Source organism: Etheostoma cragini, chromosome 10 (assembly GCF_013103735.1).
Source record: "Etheostoma cragini isolate CJK2018 chromosome 10, CSU_Ecrag_1.0, whole genome shotgun sequence".
In the NCBI taxonomy this organism is placed as follows: Eukaryota; Metazoa; Chordata; class Actinopteri; order Perciformes; family Percidae; genus Etheostoma; species Etheostoma cragini.
Genome location: NC_048416.1, coordinates 22,425,842 through 22,452,964, shown reverse-complemented (window position 1 = coordinate 22,452,964; position 27,123 = coordinate 22,425,842). Strand labels below are relative to the sequence as shown.

Here is a 27,123-nt window from a genome sequence, read left to right as displayed (position 1 = left end):
TTTGTAGCAATAAACCATTCAGAGCTGCTGAAATGACTCAGCGGCTGTTAAGCCAGTTTGTTCAAATTACATGGAATGTAAACCTCTCTATTTCTCCCGTACTTTTTGCTCAGAGTCAGAGAAAGGCTAGAGTCCTAGTACGAGAACATTTACGACACAAACATATACAACAAATTCTCTGTGCCACTTCAGAGCAATTCTCTTTGTTTGATTTGTTCTCACATTAGGCCCAGTGAATTGTGCTTCACAAAACAACTGCAACTAGGGCTACTGTAGGATTAAACATAATGTAAATGATCTTTAATCACCTACAAAACAAACAAAGCATAACTATAACTGGAATAAAATGCTCGTAAAGGTTTTGTTAGCTTCAGAAAGCTAAAAACAGAAGTGTTGGCTTAAGGAAAGCAAATAACATAAAGCAACATGGACTCTTTTATCCTACGGTGGACACTGTCGTATTACACTGAAAAAAAATCTAAATCCAAGTAAAGATGTTTGAGTGTACAAAGCTTGCGACTTTGCGCCACCTAGTTTTGGTTTATTTTAACCAGGAAGATTTTTCTCATCTCAGCCTAAGAGCTTTAGTTGTGTAAACATAATTGTACCTAAGCCACATAATTGGAAGATCAGAAAACGCTCATATGAGATGCTATCAAACAACCCGTTTCGGGCACCAAGATAGCTCAGTTGGTAGAGCAGGTGCCCATATATAGAGGTTTACTCCTCAACGCAGCCGGCCCGGGTTCGAATCCAGCCTGCGGCCCTTTGCTGCATGTCACTCCCCCTCTCTCTCTCCTTTCATATCTTCAGCTGTCCTGTCAATTAAAGGGCTAAAATGCCCCAAAAATAATCTTTAAAAAAAAAAAACGTTTAGTCATATAGGTATGACTAAATGTTAAATCTACCTGGTATCAGCAGGTCTATTATAACCTCTTCCATTTTCCTCTTTGTGATTTGGTATTTGTTTCTTTACAAGGAATCACATTAACAAAAAACTGCCATACTGGAGCAATTTGGCAAATGCTATATTTACCTAATAGGCCTGTACATGGCAATAGGGGAAACAAGTCTCTATAAAATAAAGTTTCCCATACTAAAAATTGGGTTTCACAGCAGGACAGAATGCAAGTGTTTTCTCCAAGGAGTTGAATTTTGTAATTACTGATTATTTAAGAGGTTAAATAATAGAGTAATTGTGAGCTGACATGCCAGTAATGAGCAGCAAGACCCATTGGTTAAACAATAAACAAGATCAAGATGTTAAACTGCTGTGAATATGATAAGAGGTTAAACAGCTGAAAACGAGTTTGTAATATCTGAATTTTAAGCAAGAAATTGTGAGTCACAGTTCAAAGTTCATATTATACATTACAATAATGTGACTCCGAATACATTTTTATTTCCCATGTTGCTCTCTGAGCAATAGTTAGGGAATTTAGGGAGTTTGGCAATATTGGAACATCCAGAGATACCAGAATGCCTTTGGAAACAGTCCCCCTCTTAAAGCCTGATGCATATCCAACATGAACTAACTTGATGTGTCTTGAACTTGAACTGGTAATTCCATTGTGATATACTATCTGCTCAGAAATTGTTTTGTTGTTGGGGCCTCAAATGGTGGCTAAAGCAGCTCTCCTCTCAGCTGTCCTAATTGATTTCCATCTCAAGTGGCTTAAGTGTGTGTGTGTGTGTGTGTGTGTGTGTGTGTGTGTGTGTGTGTGTGTGTGTGTGTGTGTGTGTGTGTGTGTGTGTGTGTGTGTGTGTGTGTGTGTGTGTGTGTGTGTGTGTGTGGCCTATAATAACTATAATCACTGTTGGCTGCATGCACCTTCCCTCCACACTCTGTTTTAACCAGACCAGTAGACAAAAATACACTCCCAGCACAAGCTACGCCAAGGATTGGAAATAGGTTCATGCATGTGTGTGTTTGCATGTGTAAGTGCATTTGTTTATCTATAACCATAGTTGTGAGGAACATGTTGGATTACACATGTCAGTTTATGTTTCATAAATTTTTTGAATATGTGTGTGTGTTTAAGCAAAATAGAGAAAGCGAGAGGGACAATCACAGTGTTTGTGTGTATCCTGTGCACTTGCAAAAATAGGTTATGTTTGTATATGTATGTATGTGTGTGAGTGAGACAGAGAGAGAGTGTGTGTGTGTTTGCATGTGGTGGGCCAGTAGCTCGTTTTATGTGGTTGGTGATAAACTGCTGTGACATTTCCCCACTCTAAATCTCTTAAATAAATGGGGAGGAGATGGCTTGGGAACGGTAGGATAGTCTGAGAAAGTACACACACACACACACAAAAACACACACACACACACACACACACACACACACACACACACACACACACACACACACACACACACACACACACACACACCCCATAGTTCTGGGATTCCTGTTCCTTACATTCCTTACATACATCCCACGGGAAAGGTTTACATGTAGTAAAACGTTTCTATCATTCTTCCCAGGAGAGGGTAATAGCTGTAGAAAAATTATTCCTCGATGCCCGTGGTTACACACAAGCTAGTAATCATTGATAATTAGTCGTGTGAAAATACTTGACTCCCATTACATATAATCTGACTTCTGATAAACACAAAAACAAACATAAACCACAATTTATGAGGTGTATTTTCAACCGCTAAATGATCATGTAGTACAATACATTATGTTAATTGTACCTATTTGTTGGTATTTAAAATCTTCAAATTTAGTATCTGACCTCATTAAAGCACTTTACAGCCTAATGTAATCCGATTACACATTTAACATATTGTGTTCACTTAACAACATGTAATCTAATACAGCAGTCTTGAATATTCATTAATGTGAGTGGACTTGCTGTAATCATAGAAATGCGCAACACTTACAGAATATCTACATAATATCTTTGGCAGACTTACATCGCAAGATTTCTTCCAGACTGGGGCGAAATTGAGTAATTCTAAATACATTTAGATCTAGGTGAAAACTTGATATTGAACATTTGGCTGGGTAAAGTGTCTGTAAACAACAAGTGAAGTTAATATAACCTGAAGTATTTCCTTCAGACGCCAAGTGCTCTGAGTTTGCCATAAGGTAGCATGACATCATTGTGCTTTTATAATAGTTGCTAAGACTCTCTAATATGGTTGAATGAATGACTTATTAGAAACACCAGGCCCCACACACATGAAATCAATACATGTTTTCTCTCTTTTCTCCATTTCCCTGTCGATGACTAATGCCTGATACAGACCAATATAAAAACAATACCTCATCCGAACAATATGCCAGCATTGACTCCCCACACATGTGTTTGGCTTTAGATCCCCTGCCTTTCTAAACTTCATTCAATAAATCAGCATGCGGTTGATCCCTCATTTGGACAAATAAACTGATGGTTACTCAAAGTTATGCCTTAATTTAGCTTATTTTATGAGTCATCTTTTCTATCAAGCTAAAGAAAACGCTGCTAGACTAGAATAAACATGCTGGATTCATTCGATCAGGACAGCGCATATACGTAGTGTTATGTGGGTTTTGATTTACTTGCGGACAATGTCAGGAGAATCACATGCTGACGTTGTCAGGAATTTACCTTTCACATATGTAGCACATATCAGGAGATTCTCCACATCAGATGTGTTCTGACTGGTTTAGACCTGTGGTGGTTCCTGAGTAGAGCGTCCAGGAGGCAGGATGACGGGGCTACACCTCGGTCATTGCTTGTTCGTAAATTAGTCATAAACAACAGTCTGACAGTGTCTTCGATGTGTCTGACGATTTCAGCATCATTCCTTCCTGAAAGCAGTTCCCAAACCTTGTAATCTCTCCTTTCTGCAGCTGCCATTACTTTTTACTTAATACTTTTTGAAATACACATATACATACATATAATTAGATTTTTTAAATATACACGATTGGTTTTAACTAATTTCAGCAAACTGAAGAGAAAGAAATCGGAATAATATGCAAATGATATTGTCATTGTACAACACCCCTCTAATGTAGAATACCCCTCTAATGACAAAAACAAGAAGGGGTTGTATGGTTGTGTTGCATACTGTATGGTATGTTTTCAAATTAATTTTTCACCCACGTTTTGTGTTATTGATCTTTTTTTCATGTTTAAAAAAAAACACGGGTAAATTATTGGGTGAAAAAGAGCACCATTAAAGCGTCATTAACTCAGGAGTGAGTAAATTAGTGTGCATGTATTTATACATGTGCACATACACAAGTTAATTTCTTTATGTGCATGTTCATGGATGTGTAAGTGTCTGAATCTGTTGTTAGGTAAAGTGCATACTTCAGTGAGACAGATCTTTGTGTGTGTGGGTATGTGTGTTTGTGTGTGTGTGTGTGTTTGCATGTGTGTTTGTATAAAGATCTCAGCCTGGATGACAGACCATGGATTAATACACATGCATGTCTAAACATTTTCTTTGAAAGAATATTTAGAGGAAGGCTGTGCCACAAAATTAAAGTCCACATGGCAGGCCAGACATCTCTTTTGATACCATTTTTTTCAGTCCTCCTTGGTTTTTGCTTGTCTCACTCAATCCATCTTGTCATTCTGGGTCTCTGAGTCTCTATTTCCTCTTTTTCTCTATCTCCTCATTTGTTTCCTCTCCCTTTACTTCTTACCTCCTCTCTTCCTCTTACATCAGACAATTTTTCTTTCGATCTCCCCGTTCCCTCTTCTCTCTTAGGAGATGTCACTCTTAAACATCCTTAGACAGAAAATATAAACATGCATATCTGTGGAGATGTTCTCACTCCTTTACTCAGTCCCATCTGGAAAACCTTAGCTCACCCCAACATATGACAACTAACACAAAGCAGGGAAGAGAAAAAGAGGAATACACATTACATTGGGAGCAGCTATGGAAAGAGAGATGGAGAGAAATAGAGAAGATATCCACAGAGGGGTGGAAGAGGGATGGGTTGTTAATTGTTTGCTTTGGCTCACTGGATTGTGACATGTGTGAGATGCTGTGTGTCTTAAACTATTGAAACTATTGCTCGATGCCAGATTAATTTGTTCTGTACACTGATTTCTTGTTTATACAACCAATCTTTGGAAAGTGCAAATGTCTCTCTCAATGTTTGAAGTTTCTCTATTTCTCTTTGGCAAGCAGCTGGTTTTTGCACTGCCCAGGAAATTAGATTTATCGGGTGTTTCTCCCTTTGGTTTGAACCTCCAGTTTAGCCTGTAAAGCTGGCTGTGGATAGGTATTCCGAATCCTAACTACATGATTGTCCTTCAGTTTGATTTACGTACATAAAGCTTAGGCTACTTCAAGTATGTCATGTTACTGATAATTCTCATTACTTACTTACTTCGTTAACAGTCACTGGTATTTCTCCTTGTCATAAGAAACATTCGCTGCAAAGTCTGAAGTATTTCAGCTGGTATTGCTATTGAATTGTTGATTTGTTTAATTATGATAGTTACTAAAGCTATTGTTCTTCATGTCTCTTTATGTCCATCACTGTAGTCATCTGGAGGACAACCAAATCAGTGTTGTTGAGAGAGGAGCCTTCCAAGACCTCAGACTGCTGGAGAGACTGTGAGTACACCATCTTATTCTGCTACCTGTTGTATGTGAGTGATAGAAATGCTAACATCTGATGCAAACTTAAGGCATTTTAGAAATGTAAAAACAAACCCACCTGGCTACAAAGACGCACACACATAAGTATCCCAAATTGGGAAACACATGCACGCCCACAAACACGACTTTACACACACAAATATTTGACTTACTACTGCTGCTTTTACATTTTGCCCAAATATACACACACCTTTTGACTTGCTGTTCTACATTCTGTAAAGCACCTGTAAATATGCACACAGAGTCACAGAAAGAGAGTACATGGATGATACCCAAGTCCATCTACTTCCCACACAATCTTGGAATCTCTCATGTTGCCGTGTGTGTGTGTGTGTGTCCGTCAGCTCACACCAAGGTTCTAGTCAACAGAATCAAGGTGTCAGTGTACAAAACAACACTTCCCGCACACACACACCTGCATGTTTATGACTTTGTGTTGGAGGGATGACAGACAGCTCTGCAGAAGGACTTGCTTCTATCTTACTGCTTACAGTGTTTATGATCCTGTGGCATGAAGTGAAAATAGAATGTAACACACTGTGTATTGTTAGACGCTATTTCCTGAAAAATCAACTATATTGTCAAATCTGTTTTTAAAGGTGACTTTCCGGTGATGTAACATACCTCCTTGTTGCTAGTCAAGTGATGAGCACAGCATTTCTAAACTTAGGAACTGTCTGTCTCTGTGTTGAATCACATTTCTGGGCTTGGACAGAAGCTGAGAATTTCCTCACTGATATGATTATGTCAACTTCTTAGCTATTTAAGCAGAGTAGGCTATTTCATTTGCCACTGTCTTTCCACATTGTACCTCTACAGTATCGTAATATCAGTAACTCGTCAGTGTTGCAGAAACAGAAAGCTTCCATTGGGGGACTATATTGATTTAAAGATTTTGCCTGCCATGAAGAGGAGAGGTTACATTTTTACAAAAGCAAGAATAAGCGGGAGATGTTTTCACAGACATGTGGCAGAGACATACAGGGAGACACTTAATTCAGTTCAGGTGACAGAAAATGTTGAGTGGCTGCACCATGTGTATCTTGTCTCTTAATGGAGATCACATATCTGATATTGAATGTGAAAGGTGTTAGTCTGCTTTAATGTTAAAAGACTCTTTAATGCGGTGTGTCAGGAAGGGTCAGAGGTTGGAAAGCAACAAGACCACCTTCCTGTACAAGGCGGGAATGTTATTCGTTTTTCCGCCTTGCGGTTTTGTATAAAATTACGGACACAAAACGGGGACCTTAGTTGTTCTGTCATTATGTCAGCAGCAGAGGTAGTAACAGAGCCAAATGTACGTCTGTGTAAAAGTGGCAGCCAACATGGCGGAACTAGCCACAGACCATTGTTGTATATACACGTCACGCCATTTTTTTGGATGCTTGCTTGCTTGCTATGAGAATCTCTGCAAAATCTATGTAATAAAAGCCAACAGTTGTGCGTCAAAACTTACACAAGAGAAGGCATTTATTTTTATTGACAACATTGTGCAACAAAATGTATTTATAGCTAAGGTTGCATGTTAATATAAGTGTAAGATACATCACATACTGTACAGATGACTTTTTGTATCTAAAGTCAATCGTTGGAAAAAAACTGTTAATTGAAATTTCTGCTGGGGTGATTATAATAATGAAGGTCCTGCATTCTATTTTTTACTTCAGTCATGGTGACATGTGTTTTAAAATGTGAGTCTCTGATGCTGTGGCGGTCAGGGTGAAAGTTTAGGGGTAAGAGGTCACGGTGCCTAGACTGTGTGATTTATGGCATCACAATGTGAAAAACATGGATCTTGGGTGAACCTATTAATGGATGTCAACATACGAATTGTAAAGTTCCGGGTATGGTCAATTCACCTCGTTTAGCCTTTTAAAAGAAACAAACAATGACTCGAAGTTGGCTTGCATGGGCAAATTGTACTGGTTAACTGAATTGTAGTCCTGTAAAAGGTACTAATTGATGGACATTTGAGGTAATGGCCCAGTGAGATTAGTTCCCTGCAGTCTCCAAACCATTTCTGCTGGACTTTCCAAATTTGGAAAATATAGTGCCCATGGACTTGTGGTCTGGTAATATTTTAAATGTTCCAAGCAAAAGAAATTTGTCATTATTATTTGAAGATACACAAAGGATTCTTCTCATAAAAACCACCAACTGTTATTTGAGCGAACATCATAAAATGACTCATAACTGTAATAGTAGCCGATTATGCACTTTACTTTGGTGCCAGCTGTTATTTTCTAGGAGCAGGGGTCAATTATTTCAAATTGTGGATATCTTTTTCTGGACAGTTGCTCACTTTCCATTGGTGTACACAGACGTGAAAGTCAGGGTCGTATTATCATTATCAACGGGGTTAAAAGGTTGGTGTCTGTGTCTTCTCCTGCCCAGATTCTACTTTGTGAACCCGTGACCCCCCATCCTCCTTTTCTTTTCTTTTTCCCCTCCATGCCTCGTTTGTCAGCCAAATGCTTAGGTAGCTTGATAACACTTTCACTCCCTCTCCTCACGCTGTCCTCATCTATCTCTGCTGCAGCCAACCCCACCCAGCTTTTACACACACACACACACACACACACACACACACACACACACACACACACACACACACACACACACACACACACACACACACACACACACACACACACATACATCTTTCAACCTTAAACACTTCTTTTCCACAGTATTTCTCTCACACATGTCTACCTGTAGGTACTCTCTCCAGTCTTTCACTCTGCCTCTCATTCCTCTGTAAATAATTGCCATGTGTTCATTTCACACTCAGTTCAACATAGTCTAACAGCGAATGGTGTTTTACATGTGGTATATAAAAAGACATCGGGTTTTCATTTTATATTAGTTGAGAAACAGTCGCATGTCAGGGAAAAATGCCCCAAAAGGTCCCTTGGAAACCTTTTCAATATTACCAAGATTAAAAAATGACATAGAGGTGGTGATGTTGACCAAAAACTATTAGACTGGAGAACACTGCATCCAGAGGATCTTAATTAAGTGTTGTCTTTAACTTGTTTTTCTTAAGAATAGAGTGATCCATCTGGTTAATAATAAAAGCCGGGCCATCCAACTGTTGCTTTTAGTTTTAGTTGTGTGCATATAAAGATAACTACTTTGTACGCATACACAAATATGTGTTGTTTCATGTATTTGTTTTGGTATTCTTGTAGGTTGTGTGACCACATCCAACTAGCTGATAAGTTTTTTTTTTACACCTTTTGGCTCTACCAATTGGCCATTACTTAGTCTGATAACATATTTAAGAATTACATTGTCTTTAAATTGTGCTGGCAATAGTCAAACATTCCCTTTTTTCACATGTTATCACCTTTTGCAAATGAAATGAATCGATACGTTTTGACTGAAAGAGCCTCTCATAGTTTTTTTTGCCAGATTTTTACTATGATGTGGGACTCTTTATCTTGGGTACACACACATGACACTACTTCTTGAAAAGTCTATATTCAAGATCTGTTTTATTAATGAGAAATGTTAATGAAGTATGAATATTTGGGCAAAGCTGTTGCCTTTTTGTCAAGGCACTATACCACAAGGCTTATTTTTGCCAACTAAAAACACAGTAGTGCACATAGCCCTCTTGTAACCTCCTAATTGTAAAATATTGTAAATAATAAAATAAAATGTACTAAGAATAATGTTAACTTAGGCAAGACATTTTCTTTTAACTGAACACATCTTTTAACATGCAGATGATAGGAAGACGCCAGAAACCACTACTCCCAGGTCAAAACATGTGGGGATGATAGTGATAACTGGCTTTAGATAGCTTAGGGCACGATAACCTGCAACTGCCACACACACACACACACACAGCACACAGCATGATAACCTGGAGGTCATGATCACAGGAAACCAGGTGGGTTTTCCCACGAGTTTGACCTTTGAACCGTGAACCCGCTGACCTTCAAGGTGATCAAGTCGCCTGGTTGATGATAGCTGAGTCAACACAGAAGCATGAATCGGAGTGATTTATGAGCGTGTTTTATTTTGCCCTTTTCTGTTACTGCTGTGTTCTTTGAGTTTTACAAAGTAAAACCTCTTTAATTTAACTATATTTCCTGTTTTTGTCTCCCTCCTTTTCTCCCCACAGTCGCCTGAACAGAAACAAACTCCAGTTCCTCCCAGAGCTTCTTTTCCAGTCAAACCCCAAACTAGGAAGGCTGTGAGTACACCTTTGGCGTTTTTACATCTCGCTCTCCTACTTTCCTCAAATCTCCCATCTCTCTCTCTCTCTCTCTCTCTCTCTCTCTGGCTCTCCCTCTGTCACTCTATCTCTTTCTCTGTCTGTCTTCTTTTGATGTGTTACGTGATCCATTTATAAACATGGCCAGAGTGCAATGTCAGAACTTTTATCCGGGTTGAGGGTTCATGTCCCGCGCCAGGTGATACAGTGCCGCTCTGTGAAGAGGTGAAATAGAGTGTGTGTATGTGTGTACACAATTTGAAGAGGTGAAAGTGTGCCTTGAGTGAATGTTTTGCTTGGACCTGTGAGGAATTTTTATTCGAGAATATAGAGTTTTCCCAGCGCATTCAGAGTGTAAGAGCAGGTCATACTGATGCAGTGAAGCCTCCCACTTGCCCTCCTTCTCTCCCTTTTTCATCTTACATTCTCAGACAGAATCTCCCTCCCCCCCTCCTTGTGTTTCAGTCCCATTGGTGCACCCACCCTGTCTCCTTTTCCTCCCCTGTGCTCTCTCTGTCTGCACTATTTCTTTCCACTCAGGTTTTCTATTTGTCTTATCCTCAGAGAGTCTCTGTCAGCCTAGGTTGAAGGTTGAAACACCTTCTAAACTTTATGGCTGTTTATATTGGGCTGCCTTCAAGTAAAGCTAGTGATATACACTGTACGTGTGTGTGTGTGTGTGTGTGTGTGTGTGTGTGTGTGTGTGTGTGTGCCTCTTTTGACTGTATGTCTGCAGTCATTATTGTGTGCATTCTAGAGCTTATGTATATATTAATATTACGTATCTGCATATAAGTGTGTGTGTGTGCGTATGTGTGTGCGTGTGTGTGCGTGTGTGTGTGTTTTTGTGTGTGTGTTGCAAGGTGTTAGGATAGGGAAAACTTCGCACTGGGACCTTAAACTTCGCACTTCTCTCACTCTCTTTTATAATGTTTCCATGAGGCATGAACGCGTTGGAAGCTACTGTAACCTTTCTTTGTTCAAAACAATATTCTTCTGTGAATGATTTTGTCTGTTTTTGGCACAAGTTTGAGCCGTTTTAAGAAATCAAAAAACAAATTACAGCGATTCAAATTAAAAAAAATACTCCACTGAAAAGCTTTTGAGTATCGAAAATGCAATGCCTTTCAGCCTTGAAAATGTGTGTGTGTGTTTTTTTTAGCTTAGGTCTTCACAAATAACAGCAGTTATAGTTAGCTTGGGTTCACAAGAGTGTAACCAGAACCAGAGCCAGTGCTGTGCCATAATGTATCAAAATATCCTAAGAAATGTCTCAAATGACTACTGTGACATAATCCACTTCTACGCCATTGATATGTTCCCAACAGTCATAGCTTTGCCACATCGTAACTACATAAACATGTTATCTCCTCCTCAATGCTGGATGCCGTCCTTTGTGAAGGAACATCTTACAAACATTCACAGCCACGTTACTAGCAGGCAGGCAGTGATTTTGTTCATTTAAAAAATACTGATTTTTAAAAGTTACAGCTCTTAGTAGACAAATGCTACCTTACAATATCTTTCAATTGGGGAATTTATTTTAAAACTAACCGTGTAATCTATGTTACATTGCCTTTTTCTTTACTTTTTTAGAAGACCGTCTTTAAAAAACACATACTGTTTTGTCGTCTAAACTTTTATTTTGAAACCAAGTGAAAGGAACAAAAACAACACACATAGTATCAATAATGGTGGTTTATGATGATGGCAATAAATTGTATTTTCTGCAGCACTTTCTCAATCTAATCTCCTGTGTTGGCAAAAATAGCCACAGAAAGATGAAATCTTCTCAGCGGGGTGCACGCTGTGAAACCTCTACTTAAAACTCTGGATCGTGTGTTTCATATATTTGTGGTGATGCGTGATGTATCGCTGAAGACAGCAAAGTAGATGGCTGAAAGCAAATTGTGATTTACGTCAACTGTGGCTTCTAGGATCACACACAGTCATATCTCCTCATGTGAACATCAGGGACCCACACAGTGAAGGATGCAAACACATATACTCCATCCCGCACACTCTTTCTATGTTTACCTCCTATGTCTCTTGTTTTTCATGGGTGACAATTTTAGTTTTGCCTCCACTTTCCATCCGATTAATATTCTCTAAAACTCGTAATAGGTCTCGATAGCTTTTGTTCATTGCCGGTTGAATATGGATCCCTATAGAGCTCTCAGACAACTCAGTACGAGAGTGGAAAGGGTGAACGTGCTCCAAACTTAGCATTATAAATCTCATGTTCTTTATATCCCCACTTTGCCATCAGCACAATCTAAATTACAGTGTCTGGAGTTCCCTCCTTATTTTTTCCACTTTTCTGGTCTTTGTCGTCCATTTTTCGTGCTTTTTAACCCATCAACACTATGTTTTTCTGCCTTTTAAAGAAGTGGTGGTAATGTAAATAGCCAGGTATTTAGATGAGAGAGCGTGTATGAAAGAAAGAAATGGAGGTAGAATAAAAGCAGAAAAAGAGCAAAAGTTAGAGGGAGGGATACTAAAAGAGAGAATATCAGTAGGGGACTTAGAAGGAGGAGACAGGGAGGTTTGCTAGTGGGTTTCTGGTTTGGGTTCGTAACCTTCCTCTCTGTCAGCCTTGGTTAGATATTAAATGATGGCAGTGTGATAGGAATTACCTCTTAACCCTCCTATTAAAGCCCTGTGGTCTGAGGTTTGGAGACTGGAGGAGAAGGAAGAAGCTGGACAAGCATTTGGAGTCTTGGATCCTGCCGAGATGAAGCGTATGATTCAAAGCTACTGTAGAATCAAAGATAGTGGCTTTGTGTTTTTTTTAGAAAATGTATTAATTGAGCAGTACTTGTGGGGCTGGTGAGTGCCTGACAAGGACAGATCATTGAGTGGTATTGGAGAGGTCATGTGAAGGAGGGAGATGGATGGATGAAAGGATGGTGGTGGAAGATGAAGGGAGCGGGTATGGATGGAGAGATTGGAGTCCTAGTGACCCCCCTAGGTGCTCAGTAGGGGGGAGGGAAAATAGAGATAGGGATGGCGAGATAGATGGATTGTGGACTGGAGTCTGTGGGTTTCATTATGTGCAGTCTGTGGTTGTTTCCCACCACAGTTGCAGAGACTGTGGGCTCACAGCACAGGCACCCAGACTCACACTAACAACACACACTAATACAAAGTTCTGAACAGAATACATTTACTAGAAAAGCAATGGATTTCTGGTTTGAAAAGCATCAATCATGATGGCTCAAATGGAAAAATGCAAGTCATTGGGTTGAAGGGCTTTTGTGCATCAGTGCACATCACGGTGTATCAGGGAGGTTTACTTTGCTAAGTGACTTGATGGCTGTTAGTCTCCTGCCTAATAACACTGCCCCAGACTGATCCTCATCCTGTTATCTTCACTTTCTGCTCTGATAGTTTGTGTGTGTGTGTGTGTGTGTGTGTGTGTATGTGTGTGTGTGTGAGAGCATGTTTTATGTGTGCATGCCTGTGTGTGAGTGTATGTTGCGTGGAGGGCCGACTGCATTTGGACCAGCGCTGGTTTACTGCCAGTGATACTCAAGAAGCAGCATCATTCTCCCCCATTAAAAAGGGTCCTGTTACAGTTGATTGGTTTGCATGAGAGGAGAGGGGTGCGATGAAGAAGAAAAATGAGAGTAATGTCAGACTTAAGAGATATTTCCCCTTTTCCTTCACCACTTCAAGGCCCTCAAACGCTGAGTGTAAGATAACCCAGGAGTTGATTTTTGACCATGTTTTAACATATATGGACACTGAAATAAAAGCACTGTCTGGCTGTAAGGATGCAGAACCCTCTGTGTGTTTTATTGAAATTCTTTATTTGGATAACTCCTTGAGATGTACCATCTTGTTTTTGAGGGGGTCCTGGACAAGATACCAAACACACAAAAAATCATTGCACATATACAAACAAGATAAGCAAAACAAAACAGACACAAATAACAAAAACAAAAAACAGAATAAGTAATAGATCATAACATGATCATTCAGAAACAGATCATAACATGATCATTCAGAATATAGCCAAACTCTACTATAAAATGTCAGTGAGATTAAGTGGTTCTGACTGAGTTGGCTGACTTATTGACTCTTCTCTACTTGTGCTTCTTTTACACAATGTTTTAAATTGTATTTACATTCATGTTAATGTTAAATTTGCAAATGTAATATTGCAAATAAATAAATTAATCTGCAATGTAGAAGCTAATGTAAACAATAATACATCTGACAAAAGAACCAGTAACCCAACAATCTATCAGATTTTAGTCTGATACCCTGCTGTAGTGTAGTAAAGCTTGTAAACTCCTGTGTCTTTTCAGTTTTCAGCTTCTTTCCAGTTTTTAACACTGCTGCGCTCCCATAATGTCCTGACTGCACCCTATGAAAAGCATCACAGCAGGTATACCAGAAGCCAAACATTCAGCCTAAAAGGGTTTTTGGAGGCTTAATAAAAACAGAAGGTAGTTCTTGTCCAGAGGGATGTTGGTAAGGAGTTTTCCCAATCAAAGGGTCCTTGAGTATGAGGTTTCATCTCTACATGTTCACTCACTATGGGCCAGTCTGGATAACAGAATTAGATTCCATTCCTAAAGCTTACGAATAAGAGACTGGATATGTAGCGGAAGGAAAAGGGACGACTTGAGTCTAATAATCAACAAATCATAACCTCGAAGGTTGCCAGACTAAAACCCTGCACTAATGAATGGACAATAATGAGACATACTCTTCAGCACCATTAAGTTACCCTTTAGCAAGGCACTTAACCTCCAGATGCTTCAATGGAGCTCCCAGATGTGAAAGTATAGGCGCTTCCCAGTTACTGTAAATACAACGTTGCTGGTTGTCAGGGGAAAGAAGCTGGACAGAGAGAGAGGAATGAGAGCGGGAGGAAAGCTGAAGGGAGCGGGGGGTCATTTGAGATGTCTTTTCCTCCTAATTAAGTTAATGGAGAAAGACGAGGAGGTTGGCTTTAATCTTGGCTAATTGTCCATTTAGAGGCAACTGTCATAGTTTACCTGCTGGAATGTTACGGTTAGTGTTACAGGAAGTGGGTGTACTCTGTGTGTCCAGTGATTGGCTAAGACAGACTGGGTTCAGTGGCGATTGGTGGGAATGGCCTGTGAGACTATGTCTTCTTTTTCACCATGGGCTTATTTACTTTCATTGCCATTTTCCTGTTTTCCATAGGCTCTCTCTTTCAGTTACGCACAAACAGAACAAGCAGCTCTGGTATTTGTATTGCTGTCAGGAATTATAAGATTGTTTTCTTGTCACTAGGCTCCAGCCCTTTGTTTGACCTTCAAGCCACTGGGTGCTGGCGAGAAACGCATAAGTGTATCTCTCACACACACACACGCACACACACACACACACACACACACTCTCAATCTTACTTACTACATTTAATCTTAAAACTTTTCCGCAAGGTAATTGCTTCCTAAAACGAGGGAAAACATGCCAGTAGGTTGAGATGGCACTGGGTGTTCTGGAGCCAGGAGTCTCACAGGCTCCAGGATGGAGCTGCACCACAGGGCCCACACTGAGATCCACTGGGGAAGGGAAGATTTCTACAGAGGAAACCTGACCAGAGCTCCTCTAAAATAAGGCTGCTCTTACCGGTGTGTGTGTGTGCATGTACATTTTCCACAGCCCAGACAGCCGTGTGATTTTGTCCCAAGACATATTTAGATAAATATACGCTACAGAGATACCGAAACCCAAGAGAAAGCGAGACAGACAGAGCAAGAAAGAGGGAGAAAGCAAATGATATCGGGATAATTCAAGAGATTTCAAAAAACCAGGAGAAGTCCTATTTCCAAAGTTTCATACATTCCTTCATGCTCTTTCTAAATTATGTTTTAACATTAAAGTAGTTATTGTGCATTGATATAAACTTGATTAAATGGATTAATGTTGGCTTTTGCCATAAGTTGGAGCAAGAAACTTGGTTTGTTAAATAATTGTAGAGGATTAAAGAAACCCGATTTCCCCAGTTAGATTTCTCCTGTAGAAAGTCAATTTCTTGGCAATTTATACGCAATCTGTAATTAGCTTTTTACAGGTATGCATGTGCAGGACACATACTTCAGAAATGATCACTGTGACAGCAGTCCATTTGAATAAAAGAAAAGATCATTACACATGGCAATTAATGTTTGTTTGTAACTGTTTCCCAGGTCTTTGTCACTCACATACACACTTATTGGTTCAATGACATTGTTCTTTGACAGCGGGAAGATGAAAATAAAATTGTTTTCATTTAGGCCTATTGAACAACCTGCTGTTAAAATGACTTTGTTACATTTGCTTTGACTGCTGTCCATGTTGGGGTGTGTGCCAAAATTTATGTATTTCATCTTAAAAAAGTATTTTTGAATATTCAATCTTACACACTCATTTGTAAAGTTTATGAATTAGAATGCATATGTTAAGTTTGTCTATCTTGCTGTGAAAGCAGTTAAAAGGCCAAAAGTAATTTATTTTCTGTGTGTAGGCCTAGGGCTGTGCAATATATTGATATTATATTGCGATCGTGATACAAAATTAGATATAGTCTTAGATTTTGGATATCATATTGTAATATAGTATACGTGCTGTCTCTTTCTGGTTTTAAAGGCTGCATTACAGTAAAATGGTATCATTTTCTGAATGTACCAGACTGTTCTAGGTGTTTTATTAGATGCATTACCCACTTAGTCATTATATCCACATTACTGATGAGTATTTATTAAAACTCTCATTGTGTAAATATTTTTTGAAAGCACTAATAGTCAACCCTACAGTATTGATACTGAGGTGTTTGGTCCAAAATATTGTGATTTATGATTTTTTCCATATCGCCAAGCTCTATGTTGGCCTATGTGTGTCTTTGCGGATGTGTGAATAAAAAAAGAGTGAGCAGGGTGAATTCATCAACCAGGCAGTCTTAAAGTTCACAGCAGCAACACCTTTCTCTTTCAGCTGCCTACTTTAGCCACAAGCTAGCTAGCTCGCTGCAGGGCCAGAACCTATGAAATGTTTGTGGGAGGCTGGGGGCCTGTAGCATTTTTTTTTTTCTTTTTCATGGCAAAGAATTTTTATGTGCTTACACTGAAATAGCACAGAGACTGCATGTGGTAGTAATTTAACCTTGCAAATAAAGGTGAGTTGGAATGGGAAGCATCGCCACGGAGCTGCTAGTACATACAGTTAAAATTCACTGACTTTCCTTTTGACCGGTTTACTCTAACGGGCGATAGAGATATGTGTAGGCACATATTGCATATCTATCTGTATGTACTGTATGTGTGCTCATGTACGTGATTGTAGTTTGGGTTGCATGTCTTAATGTGTGCAATTAGGTTATACAGTATATGAATTTGAATACAGAGCATGTGTGTATATTCTTATGCATGGTCTTTTATGCATGCTGAATGTGTACGCATAGTTTTGTAATTTGTATCTCTGCTTGCGTCTGCATATATTTATGTTATATATTTATGTTTGTATACGGTGTGCATTTGTTAGCACATGTCTACTTATATACATGTCTCTGGCTTTGCGTCTGTGCTTGTGTGTGTGTGTGACTGTGTATGTGTATGTGCACATATATTTAAGAGAGAGGCAAACTTGATACAGTGCCAAATGCACTCACACAGTGTTTGTTTAATCACAATTTAAGTTTACATGAGAACGTTAATCAAAAACAGACTAGGCTCCCTGGAAAGTTGGAGGAGGAGAAGGAGGAGGAGAGAGATGTAGAAGAGAAGTGAGGGCGAGGAGGAGGTAGATGAGAGGCATAAGGGGAATGGGAGAATAGAAGCAGGAAAAAAAAAGAGAAAACAAGCCTGGGTGACAGGTGAGGACAGGAAAAGGATGTAGAGGAAAAGACACTAAAATGAAAAATTGGTAATAAGAGGAGACTGGAGGCAAAAAAAGCCTTGTAGAGACTCTCTCTCAGTAGGAGCTTTAAGAGAATCGAAGCTTTTGTTGATTGTTAAGCTTTTTTTCCTTCTTACAGATCAGACTAATGATTTGGCTGTGATTTGAGATGCTTCATTATCCCTTAAGGATGTTTTTAAAAACCTGGCAACAGGCGACTGTCCTCCTTGTGTGTTTTTTGTGTGTGTTGACAGGATGGGTTTCAGTTGTAAAAGCCCAGTGGAATTGAATACACACTACACTTCATCACTAAAAAAAATTCAAACCACTAAACAAATGTAATGTCCTCCATAATTACATTCATATGTTTACGATGATAGAAAAGACAGATTCTTTCCTCAACAAAGCTTTCAGTTTGTCTGTTGCACTTTTTATACTATAACTTGAGACTGCTTGTTTTAAACAGTTTTTTCAGGGTTTCCCGGGGAACAATTTGAATTAGTGGGTAGAAAGACATACTTGCAATGCAAAGGTCAAACTGAAATCCAGTGATGATCACGGCAAGGGAAAGAAAGGAATGCAACAATATTTAACCTAGCTAAAATATTTCCTGAACTTAAGTTTCCCCTATGATGAACAGTACCAATATCCCAATAATATAATTTTTTTTTAGGATTTATTTATGTTTTTGTCATATGTGTTGTGATGTTAGCTAATGTTTTAAAAATATCAGTTTGATTTAATTTCATGCTGTTAATAATGTTGCAAGAACATTTTCAAGTGGTAGCTATCTGATTTCAAGTTTTGGAGCAGTTGAAACCTGACTTACAGTCTAACTGCTGTTCTAAAGTTATAGTGATGTCATCTAATGGTGTCTGTCTTCTATCTCCTCTTGAATTCTGGGAAACAGTGTTTCCAGGTTATTTACTTTTGAGGTGACTTGTTGTCCTACAGTCAGTATAAATCAAAGCTCCAGCTCAGTGTGGGGTCAAAAAGTACTAAAACCTCTCTGTGTCTGTACATGTATGTGTGTGTCCGCAAAAAGTTACATATTTAACAGGATTCCCTAATGGGCTTCTTTTTTAAATGCAACTCTACACTAACGGGGAAGTCCTGCGGAACTACAAAACTTAAACAGGCCAGTATTCTTAGGAATTACATCTATATTAGGCAATGCCGAACCTCACAATTTACGTATAATGTTTATACATTGGCATTTAACGTCAATGCAGCAAGGAAAGGGCTTTTTATCTGATAAGGTGGAAAGTGGCAAGGTAGAAAGTAACAGTGTGGTGGATGGGCGCAAAGCTCACGGCTTTCATGCAGCTAACCAGAGTTTGGGTCTTCTCATTAACCGTAATGTCAAGGACAAAAATGTTTGCATTGGGTATTAAGAAAACATTTGTCATTGAGCATAATCCAGGGTTTTGCAGAATCATCCAATGCTGATGTTCTCATCTGGGGATAAGTATAGCTCAATGTAATTTGCAGCAATCAATTTTAGAGGTAAAGTCAAAAGTTGTTTCATTTTAACAAATCACCTAATAAGGACTTGTCAATGAGACGATTTAAGTGTGACTTAAAGTTAATCAGCTGGTGTCATCATTAGCCTTGACTAACTTTCCTTTACATTTTAAACATATTGTGGGTTTAATGACTGAAAGTCAGTAGAATTGTTTTATTGTATGTGTGTGTGTGTGCGAGAGAGACTTTGTGGGAGGTCGACATAGCAACTTTATGGTTGGAACTGGCTAATGTCACACACATACACACACATGGGCAGACACATGTTGGTGTCTCGAGAGTAATATTGAATGTGTGTGTATGTCAGAAGTTAGACTTGTGATTTATGCTGTTTACGTAAAGTCTGATTGTTACAAATGAACTCAAACTATTATTTCATCAGAGTTATACACACATGGAATGACCACCAAACACTGTCTGTATCTAACTGTCACACACAACACACACACACACACTTACAGAAACACTACAGACATACACATCGACCCACGCACGGTGGAGAGACACAAACAAGCAAGAACCAGTTCTGTCGCTTTTTCTTTTTCTCCTCATCGGTCTCGCTATCATAAATACACATTCACGCAAAGGCCCGGGCTCTCGCATGCTTTGCAACTTTTTCTCAACTGAATTAAGAGTTAGAAAACTAGTAGCTGTAACATATTTACTTTTTTTGTTTTCATGGTATGTTTCTTACTGAAACAATATTAAGACTATGTACATTAAATACACCTAAATAACCCAATAATAGTGACGATATTAACTTCTGATCTTCTTAAACTGCTTAGGAAGTTTTTCTTGCACATTGGTTCAAACCAATTTGGAATGATAGGAACTACTTTGTGTTGATTGGTTAAACATTTACGTGGAGTTCCCCAAGGCTCCATTTTTGGGCCTCTTCTGTTCAACATCTACATGCTCCCACTTGCTCAGATTATAGGGCATTTTAAAAATCATTCCCAACATTATTATCCTTTTAAGAGAACGCCTTTGACTAACCAGCCTAACAGCCAAAGACCCTCTCTGTAGATCTAAGCACTGGGGTTAATGGGAAATGTGGTCTTCATTTTAGAAATATTTCCATCAACAGTACCACAGATGCACAACAGAGGCCACAAATCATCTTAATTTCCATGGTGACAAAGCTATCACAGCAAATGTAACAATTAGACATGAGACCAATGTTTTAATAACAGTATAATAAGGGTTTACGTTGCACCTTTTAATCTCATAGTAGAGTAATGTTGTAGGAACAATGCAGATTACTGTAGCAGTATTATATCAAAAATATCTGCCGATGTGTGTTGCACTGAGACATAGCATTGAAACTCCAAATAATAACTTTTGTAAGAATGGTGTTCAGCTTTAGAGACTTTATGAATCTATGCCAAGGAGAAGTAAAGCGTGGCTCATGGTGAAACAACACATTGCAATTTGTGTTGGGTTTTCCTTTAAATTGTCAACCATTTGCTCAGTGTTTATAGTGATTGCAACAAAGAAGGACATTTATTTTGAGAGATCCTGAAAGCTGCATATTCACTAGTGGTATAGTGGTAATGGTGGTTGTCATGAAATAGAAAGAGGGAAATAAATGACTGTAAATTACTTTAAAAGCCAAACAACTTCCCCACAGATATACACACAAACAAAAGGGAGTACATTAGAATACCTACGTTTGTCAGAAGACCTACTTGACATTCATTGTCATTCTCTTCGAGCACTGAATATAGATGTGTGGACAAAAATAAAGAAATTATGATGGAGGGATTTGAATTTACAGTACATACATTGTGTAATAGAGAGGAGAGAGTAGAGTAAAGATGGAGGAAATGAAAGACTCAGCAGAAGTAGAGAGAGAGAGAAAGAGAGAGAAGAGAGAGAGAGTCAGCCACATGAATCGGGTGAGAGAAGATTTAACCAGTTCTACTCTAAATACAGAGCGCCACAAAGCCACTTAAAAACCTAAACCTATATATATATATCACATACAAATACACACGGACACACACAGTATATGTGCAGTTTCTCTCTCTCTCTGACTCTAAAACAAAAGCACACACTGAAACATGAAGCTTAAGCTTACTGAAACTTAAGTTTTTATGTAACTATTGAGACTCCACCTGTTGAACTCAAACACAATGCTTTGAACATCAATAGCGCTACATTTGTTGGTTTACATTACTGTAAAAAGAAAACATTAACAGTTTTAACATCAGGTATAAATCTTGTCTACAAAAATCACAATTGAATTTAAGTCTTATCAACTATGTTGCTTATGAAGAGAGGTTTATTGCAGACTCAGTACCTGCCCAAATAAAGGCATACTGCAATGGAAAAAAGAGGCAGATTTTGTCAGGAAAAGATAACTGAGTGGGAGACAGTTATTTTTAGGGTGGGAAAGATAATTAAAGATCCTAAAAAGCCATGACAGTTTGTGTATGTTGTTCAAATCAAGTTACAAACATGAGGGTTTATCTTGTTTGGAATGAGAATTTTTCTCACGGCAGAAAACGTGTGTTGATGTCACTGTGTGTGTATGCGTGTTTGTGTGTAAGAGAGGCATACTGTAGTATTAGCTGTTTGTGCTAGTGTGAACTAAACAAGTGAAGCATGAATGTGCATTCTTGTGTTTAAACAAAGACATATGAAACCAGGAATTCTATTTTCTTGCTGTGCCCTTTCCTCTTATCTATTCTTTTTCCTTTTCTTACAGTCTTTCACACAACCTTGGTTTTGAAAGGGTAACTCATTTGAAAGTAAGTTGCAGACATCCAATGACCTGTCATAGTTATTTGTGAGGTTTGTATAGCAGGGGCATTCGATTTTGCACTCTGACGTAACTTCCAGTGTAAGAGTTTATGTATGGGCATGCCTTGAGTGAGTACGACCCCAAAAAGCAGTGTGTTTTCCACATTTGTTAGACACCCCTTTGCTGAATTTAAATATCCTCATCTTCTACCAGTTGTGTGTATGTCCTTCCCTGTAAGCTAAATGCATCTTAAAATACTTTTAAACTCTTACACTTGACATGACTGACTTGACACTGCAATGACAAATGTCAAGTGTGGTGTGGAGAGAAGAAGTGAAACATATATTTAGAAATAAGAGTAAAGACAGTAAAACACAATGCACTCAAGAGCAAAGAAAGAGTGTGTGCGTGTGTGTGTGTGTGTTTGTGAGTGTGTGTGTGCGTGTGTGTGTGTATGTGTGTGTGCGTGTGTGCGCACGCTGGGCCGCACACATTGTCCTCTGTAAACTTGTCATCTTGAATTTTGGTCACTTTTACAAGCGCAGCGTCACGCTTGTGGTATAACCCCATAGCCCTGTGTGTGTCTCAGCGTGCCTGTGATAGCTTTCTGCCTCAGTCCAAGACAATAGGCTCCAGCGTCATGCCGGCTAATCAGTAGCTTCGCTTTATAAGGCCCACAAGACAACACAGCCGCTCCAGAATAAAACAATGGAACTGTTACACATCCAGCTATTACAGATTAACTGTAGATTGCTTTTACTTTTGTACTATTGCTGCAAAGTTTATCCAGTTTAACATTATCTATTGAAAATTCTGCAGCTTTAAAAGTGAATATTGGGATAAATGTCCTACAGAACTGATTCTTTGAATCTATGAACACAGTGTAAAAAACTCTCCACTGAAACCTGTACTTTGAGGCTTTTGCAATAAACAACTGTTAGCTCTTTTTCAGCTTTAATAATTTAATCTCCGTCAGGTTAAATTATCTAATTTTGGAAATGCTGGTGGTGTACATGGTGGACAGAAGGATGAACTAAACAACAAACAAATATAAGACAGAAACCAAATGACATCTGGGAGAGGGTTTTTACTCCAGCAGGTTTTATTTTCAGCTAAAAGTTGATTATTCTGTTTTTACCACGGCCACATACCAGATTGTTCATTATATTTTAGATTAAACAGAAACCTTGTGTTGGCTCTAACTGAAATAAACACTGATTTACTGCCTCATTAATTGGTAGAAGCTGTAGCCTTGTTGCAGCAAAAATAAGTTGTGATAGCTGTATGGTTACCGGTATGCATAATAATTTAGAAAGTTGATTAGGGCTTTGTGAAAACATCACAGGCACACACACAAAATAGTATTCTACATTGTTGGTATACTGTATTCATGATATTCATTGTGGTTTCAGTAAATGGCCACTTCAATAGGTAGTTGGCACAAAAGTGCAAAAGGAGACAGAATCAATGTGAGAGAGAAAGAAAAACAAATTTCAAGTGCCAGCAGGAGATGATGATTATGGCAGAGGAATGTTTGAAGTGTGGAAAAGTTTGTCTCCACCACTGAACGTCAATAAACAGCCAGCTGCAGTTACTAACACTGACAAAAGAGAAATAAACTGTGAAGGTAGAGACACATACCGAGAGAGAGAGAAAGAAGAAAAATGATCACAACAGACACAAAGACAGGGAGGGAAAAGGACAGGGAGGAAGAGAGAGGAAGAGAAAAGACAAAATGAAAGAGAGGAACAAAAAAAGAGTGACGAGATGAAAAAGAAAAGGTTTAGCAAGACATTCATTATCAATCATTTACATTCATAATCATTAACATTAACATACAAGTCACACTAGGACGGACATCAAAAAATGCATTTTGCACTGTAGTAACCTGGTTACATTAAATTCATATGTACATGCCGCATGTCAGTAGTCTGATTTCTCCCCAATCTAAGTGTCTGAGTGGTAGAGGAGGTTGCTTCTGAGATTGAGCGTTTAAACCCCCAGCACAGTAACAAAGTGAGCACAGCAGTGAGAGTGTACAGATGTTCCTTACAGCACAAATGTGTCACATTGGCACCTGCTTACACATGTACTGTACATGGCCAAGAACTGGCTTTCACTGGGACAAATCTGTCTGGGGAAATCTGGTTTCTATAATCCCCTACCTTGAATATGAAAATCAGATTTCTTGTCTACTTGACATTGAAGAAATCCGATTACTTCGGACATCAGCTATTCAAGAGTAACCTAGTCCATGTAAATGCACTCATACAGTAGATAAAGACACAGCAAAAAGAGAAGTGTCTGTGGAAAAAAAAGGGAGCAACAGGCTGACAGAAAAAGACCCAGAGAAAGAGAGCGTGTTAAAGCTACAAACACATAGAATCATCATGTTGTTAACAGTGAGACGGAGTGAGCGACACATGCTGTAGTGGGGCACGGAGGAAATGACTAAGCAAGCTCCTGATACACAGACACCAAGTGAGAGCGGAGATCAAGACTCAAAGAGAGGGAGAGCAAATAAATGCCTGCACCAGTTAGTATCAGCGATAGACCAAGCTAAATAAACATCCATAGGCGTCAAGTGGTGCCGAGCGCCACAGAAGTCCACGCCACCCACTGCCTGGTGGCCACTTTCAAGTGGTCACTAAAGAAATGATGTCACTGGTCGCTCCTTGGCTGCGTTTCCACTGCCTTGCTGCAACTGCTTTAGCTCCTCCAGTTCTGCAAGAGGATTAATGGGCTGATTCACAACAGATTTGTCTAACTTAAGGGATCTAGTAGCAATTACGCAATAATTTAGTGCTATTTATTTACCATAAACATATGTGGCAATCACAGACAGAGGCTGGTAGTTTCATCCTATATTTTGTAATTATATTGTTTTTCCATTTACTCTTTTTGAATTACAAGCCCCATGATCATAAGAACTCCCCCTCTTGTGTCTGGAAATGGAGGTATTGGTTACATCAAGTTGCTTGATGGGAACTGTGATAGTTCAGTGATAGTCTAGAGGGAAATTTAAAAAAAATCAAACCCACGACCACAACTGTTGGTGATCAAACTGCCAATCATGTCACAATTTTACAACACTGTTTGGGAAGAAAACAAAGATTTCTAAGGAAAAATGAATAAAAATCGCTCACTCTCTTTGTGAGCAGACACAGTACACCTTCTTTACAAGGTGTTGGACACACTGCTGAGGAGTTTTGGCTGACAAGAGCATGAACATGTCTACATACACGCACGCACGCACACACAAATCTACACATGCATATAAACACATTTATGCCACCTCACTGACAAGGTGCTCACTGATCCTACCATCTCGTGTGTGTGTGCGTGCGTGCGTGCGTGTGTGTGTGTGTGTGTGTGTGTGTTTTTTGCACAACTATGCTTCATGCCAACCCCAGATGGATCAGACATATGTCCGTTTGTCTGGTAGATTGCACATGCATTCATAGGCAATGAACTAAGTCTGGTTGCATATTTTTGTTGGCAAACTAATTAAATAATCTTGTTAAAAAAATGTCTGTAAAGCATGAAATGAGATTTGGAAAAGTCTTGTGTTTTAGGATAAATGATCGGGCTCAACAATTAGGGGTTTCGTAGCATTTGGTTCAGTGTCATAGGCGCTCTCCTGGGGTCACCTGAGATAAAAAACTAAACCGCGCAAAAAAAATATTTTGAACAGTAAGTTCTGTAGTACAACTAGGAGGAGACAAGTTATAATTGAGGTAAGTTTGGAGACACTACCTTATTTAACCGTTAAATTAATAGATATTTTTGTGTTGGTTGTAGTTTTTAGACGGTCCCTAAGCACCGCCGGCTGCTACCAGAGACCAATCCTAGTTCTCCAGGTTGGAGGACTCGTTTTGATAAAAATTAGTTGTTAACCTCACTAGGTTAGGAAAGATGTGTCATTTGTGATTTAATATAATTTCGCTATAGAGTAATTGATCCTAGAAGTTTGAATCTTTGAATGTCTTCAGTACTTTGCTCACATTTATAAAACCGAGAGCACGGGTTATGAATCCTTGCGTACAGTTTATTAAATCAAGGGAACAGATTTGTATTTTGTGCGCACGGTTGTAACTATTGGTTTGGTTTCTCTCTTTTTCTTATTTAACTCTCTCGGGCATATTTGGCATTTCTTACATATTTGCTGTGAGTAAATCCAGCCTGAGTCACACAAACATGTGTCTTTCATTAGATTGTCTTTGTGTTGTTATTAAGATAAAAATTGCAAACACGCGTGCACCAACACACAAACACAGAAGGGGGAACATGTGTACATAATTCCTCAGTAATCTGCAGCCCATGTGGTTATTCTGTTTTTATGAAAGGTGTCCTGTTAGAGGGGGTAAACTTTATGTGTGTGTTTTTGTCTTTGTGAGGAGTCATTTTTCCCCCTAGGGGGTGAACAACACAACATCAGAGTAAACACTTGTAATTATGTAGCAAGCCCACTGTGGACTACCTCCTCTCTTAATCTACCAGTTAGCTTTGCTGGTAGCTAAGCGTATGGGGCTCTGGATACATTACCCCATGTGTTGTTGTTATTGGTCGTAGTGTTATCCAATTGTGTGAAGTGAGATTTTCAAATGCACCCTTGATGCCGCCCCTTGAGATGGGCGACTTTCATTACTCAATAAGATCCTTAATCTATTGGATTTGGGTCTCCTGTTCAGATTCATTTTCCTTTGTAGAACAAAAAATCTCAAAGACATATCTGAAGGAAATATTATGACATATTTAGCTGATGCTTATATCCATAGTAGCTATGAGATACAAGTAACATTTGAGGTATTGGTGGCCTAATTGGCCTAATGGCACACTCTTAGTTTGGGATCTACAGTAGGCATTAGGTCAGATAAATGTTGTCATCTTTGTGTTGAGATGGTTAAAACGGGGATACAAGCTTTTCTTTGGGTTCACTGTTACAATTTGTCAAATAACTACCTAATTGTTGGTATACCACAACTCAAGCAGTGGGAAACTACAAGTTCTATATTTAGGTTGGCAATGATGTATTGTTTCATGGCTGAAATTGTAAGTGATAACTGAAGGAAACAGTTGTAACCCTCTCACCAAAGACTCGTAATATGAATAACACTTTATGCAGCTATCACAATGTTACACTTGTGTACTACC

At 38.9% G+C, this 27,123-nt stretch overlaps 1 protein-coding gene across 1 annotated transcript in view; it reads left to right on the top strand.

Moving 5' to 3' along the window:
* slit3 (slit homolog 3 (Drosophila)) overlaps positions 1-27,123 on the top strand; it is a 231,777-nt gene that overhangs the window by 16,440 nt on the left and 188,214 nt on the right. Inside the window, exons 3-4 of the mRNA XM_034883388.1 lie at positions 5,504-5,575; positions 9,753-9,824. Coding sequence (XP_034739279.1) covers positions 5,504-5,575; positions 9,753-9,824 — 144 coding nt within the window. The remainder of the gene's footprint in view (positions 1-5,503; positions 5,576-9,752; positions 9,825-27,123) is intronic.